This window comes from Limulus polyphemus, unplaced genomic scaffold (genome assembly GCF_000517525.1).
Source record: "Limulus polyphemus unplaced genomic scaffold, Limulus_polyphemus-2.1.2 Scaffold2459, whole genome shotgun sequence".
Lineage (NCBI taxonomy): Eukaryota > Metazoa > Arthropoda > Merostomata > Xiphosura > Limulidae > Limulus > Limulus polyphemus.
Window position 1 is genome coordinate 97,703 of NW_013668069.1, and position 4,151 is coordinate 101,853.

The window sequence follows — 4,151 nt, forward strand, 5'->3', positions numbered from 1 at the left end:
ATATATATATATATATATATATATGCATTGTTTTAATGAATAACTAAGACCAGTTTTCTGTGAATGGAATTTCAAAACGTTTATAAAACAGACAAGCAAAAATCACAAGAAAGTTATATTCTGTCACTAACATTAGACATATTGTAACACTGATAGTGACCACTAATACACTGTCACTTCTACTGTGTTGTTACAATACTAACACTGCACTGTTATTTCTATTTGTGTTGCTACAATATTAACAACAACCAGTAAAGTTATGAAAGTCCATTACACTATCACTTCTATTTCTGTTGTTACAACGTAAAAAACAACCAGTGAATTGTCTACAAAACAACGTAGAAAATTACCTGATCATACCAGACTAAAGATATATCCTGAATTAGTTATGGGAGGCTGACAACTAAATAGCTGTTCTTGATTGTAATGAGAACTTATACAAAACTCTGTGCTTGAGAGTCATGATAACTTTTACAAAACTCTGTACTTGAGAGTTATGAGAACTGATATAAAACTATGCTTGGGAGTCATGAGAACAAAGTTTTATATGAGTTCTCATGACTCCCAAGCACAAAGTTTTATATCAGTTCTCATGACTCCCAAGCACAAAGTTTTATATCAGTTCTTATGACTCCCAAGCATAGTTTTATATCAGTTCTCATGACTCCCAAGCACAAAGTTTTATATCAGTTCTCATGACTCCCAAGCACAAAGTTTTATATCGGTGCTTGGGAGTCATGAGAACTGATAAAACTTTGTGCTTGGGAGTCATGAGAACTGATATAAAACTTTGTGCTTGGGAGTCATGAGAACTGATATAAAACTTTGTGCTTGGGAGTAATGAGAACTGATATAAAACTTTGTGCTTGGGAGTCATGAGAACTCATATAAAACTTTATGCTTGGGAGTGATGAGAAATTATACAAAACTGTATTTAACAGTAATGAAAGCTTATACCAAAACCCAGTGTTTGAGAGTAATGAGAATTGAAAAGTTAAAATACAAAAAAAGATCTATTTCTGAAGCTTCATCTTATAAAAAGTTTTTTTTAGAACCAATTAAGAATTAAAATATACATACATTGTACCAATTTCTATTATAATAAAAAATTAACATAGAAAGAACAATCTTGAATGTAATGCATATTTACTGTTTTATGTTTTTGTCAACTATTGTACACGTAAATACAACTTACCTTCAGACCAAAGTATTCCTTTCCATGGCCAAGTATGGCATCAATATATTCTACAGCCAGCTCTGCTGCTTCAGATACAAGGTCATACATAACATACAGCATCAAAAGTTCGGCAATATTATGTTTCTATGGAGGGAGAGAGAGAAAAAAACAACATAAAATAGAAATAAGCATAAATATATGTTGCATACTTATGTCTATTTCATAACATTAAAAATTCTTCCAGGGAACAACTTTTTTTTACATAATTATTTAAGGTCATGTAAATTCATTTTCAGTAAATATTATTTCATTTCTCATTAACTGTGTGATTAGGTTACAATACTTTTTGGAGGTGCACCACGTAATATTATATTTGATAAATGGCACTACCATTTCCTTATGTAAGAGTTAAAACAGAAAAATATAAACCAAATACCATTTCTCCTTACATGTAAACTACATACTTAGCAGCAAAGTAAGACTTAATCAATTTCATATCAAAACCGAGAATAGCATTAACAAAAGTAACAATTTGGAAAACAAAAATGTGCAGATTGACTCAGTAAAGATAATCAAGCAATTTGGTGGTTTTGCTCGAGAGCTTATCTAATCGAGACATTAGTTTAATTGGAACTGTAAAAACCATTTTGTATCACTGAAGGTATGAGCACTGGACTTCTGGATTATAATTATAACATAAAAAAAAAGAATGAGCACACAAGAACGTATAGAAATAAAGTCACAGCAAACAAAGATTCATATTTACTTGATAATTTACTTTCAGGATCCTTCACCAACCTCTTATTGATCAATTCAGTGTTTAATAAAAAACTAAAGGTCTAAATATAATAAAACTGATTTGATTTTTATGATCTCATGCAAAGTTAGTTTGTTTACAAATGTTGATGCAAAAGCTATTTGCACGAGCCTTTTCTAATTTTGAACATAAAGACTTGTTAAGCACAAAGTTACACAATGGGCTACCTGTGTTGTGCCCACCACAGTTTTCAGAACCTAGTTTCAGCATTATAATCCAAGACTAGAATTAAGGCAGCTAGTCAACAGCACCAACCATCAATGTGTGGGTTACTTTTGTCTGATTGAATAGTTGGACTTTACCATCAACCTTATATTGAACTCAATGCCTCAAAGTGCAGTTTTGTTTTTCAATGACAATCCACCTACAGATCCACAGTACAGCACACTAATCACTGGGCCATGCTTGACCAAATTCCTGCTTAGTTTAAAATTTATAGTGTTAACTTTTAAAGAATACTGCAATAATTAAAACTACATAATCCAAAATCTTGCCCGAGGGAGAGTTGAAAGTAAAGAAACATGTCCTGATAGATCTGTTTCATACAATTGTGATTTCTTTCAATAGCATTGTAAAACTTAAAAAAAGCATATTTAATTTTTTATATATTATTTTTTAAACTAATGCATCAGTAAAATATCTAACTTTATATGAATTCTGAAACCAAGTTGGTAGAACTGCTCCAAGGGCTAGAAGCCTCGTTGCAACACAACGATGATAAGTTGTTATCCCTGATTTTTCGTACCGATCAAGGTAGCTCTGAAGTAGAAGCCACGCCTGTCTCTGTCCACTGTTGAGGTAAAAAAAAAATAACTTCCTCTCACTGTATTTCCATCAAGATCACAAAATGTTTTTATGTAGAAAAAAAGAACCAAAAGAAAATTAAACTAGATTTTATCTGTACACTTTTCACTGCAAACCAAGAGAATGATATGTATATTTTTCAAGATTTATAGAAAGATACAACTGAATTTTAAGCACTATTAAAGAAGCAACAACATTAAACCAACATAGCATCAATATTTGAATGACACCATTATGTTTGTTCAATATCTTTTGGACAAAGCTACTGGTATTTTTCTCTTTCATCCTGGAAAACTAAATTACAAAGTGAACACTGACTGAAAAATAGGTAGACACATTAACTTGACTTCATCTCTTACAGGATACACAATTTTGGTGTAACGCAAGTACATGCTATTAGAAAACAAGTTTACAAATTGCTTAAAATATGCGTGTTTAATTTGAGCCTTTACATAATGTTAGAGAAATACAAAATTTATCAAATTTTTCTTGTATAATTTTAGTTTTTATAATGAAATCATATTTTATTTCCAAGATGTTTCTTTCTAAGTGTGTTAAAAAACCTAATCAGTTAATCTTAGATGAAGACTCAACTAATTTTGCCTGAAATTCATTGATTAATTACTAGGAGCTTTTTGTTTTGTACTCAAACACTGACTGATACATCTTTATTGATGTAGATCTGTGTAAGCACATATTAGGTAAAGCAATACCCCAAACAATGTATAACAGTACAAAGACTTGTTTCACATTTAGCATTACATAACCTTCCTTTAAAGCACATTTACTTAGTACGTTCAATGGTTTGGGCTTAAGGTCAGATGAAGGACTCATCATGGAGGCCAAAATGTCACCATGAAATCCAGAAAATATCAGGAAAAGTCCACCGAAAACTCATAAACATCCTTAGTTAAAGAATAGATATTTTAACTTGAAAAAAAAATAAAAAATACAGAAACAAAAACCTACTTATTTCCAGAAAACATACAAGATAAATGTAATATTCTAACCTGGGATCACTGACACACTGTGTATCTGTTATTTCATTCTCCGCAAGCCATTCCCAAGTTTCTGCAGACTCAAAGTCCTCGTTGACATTCCTGGTAGATTGATGCATTAGGCTTACACACCTAGAGATGACCATGAATGTTTTATTCATCAACAACAATCTTCAGTTTATATAAAAGATAATACTAACACAATGAGAGTGAAAGCTGCATGTAAAAATATAAAGTTCTGCTTAAGTAATTGGCACTTTTTCTATAAAACACATCTTAGGTTTAGGTTTTTATTACTAAACATGAGAATTTTTTGTTGACCAACTATTGGCACTCTTTCTATAAAACACATCTT

At 31.1% G+C, this 4,151-nt stretch overlaps 1 protein-coding gene across 1 annotated transcript in view; it reads right to left on the reverse strand.

Annotated features, from left to right (window-relative positions):
- The window catches only part of LOC106467009 (nuclear pore complex protein Nup160-like), a 63,589-nt gene that overhangs the window by 2,546 nt on the left and 56,892 nt on the right, over positions 1-4,151 (reverse strand). The window contains exons 28-30 of the mRNA XM_022395094.1: positions 3,809-3,928; positions 2,640-2,784; positions 1,196-1,321 (exon numbers count right to left, since the gene is read on the reverse strand). Of these exons, the coding sequence (XP_022250802.1) occupies positions 1,196-1,321; positions 2,640-2,784; positions 3,809-3,928 (391 nt within the window). The remainder of the gene's footprint in view (positions 1-1,195; positions 1,322-2,639; positions 2,785-3,808; positions 3,929-4,151) is intronic.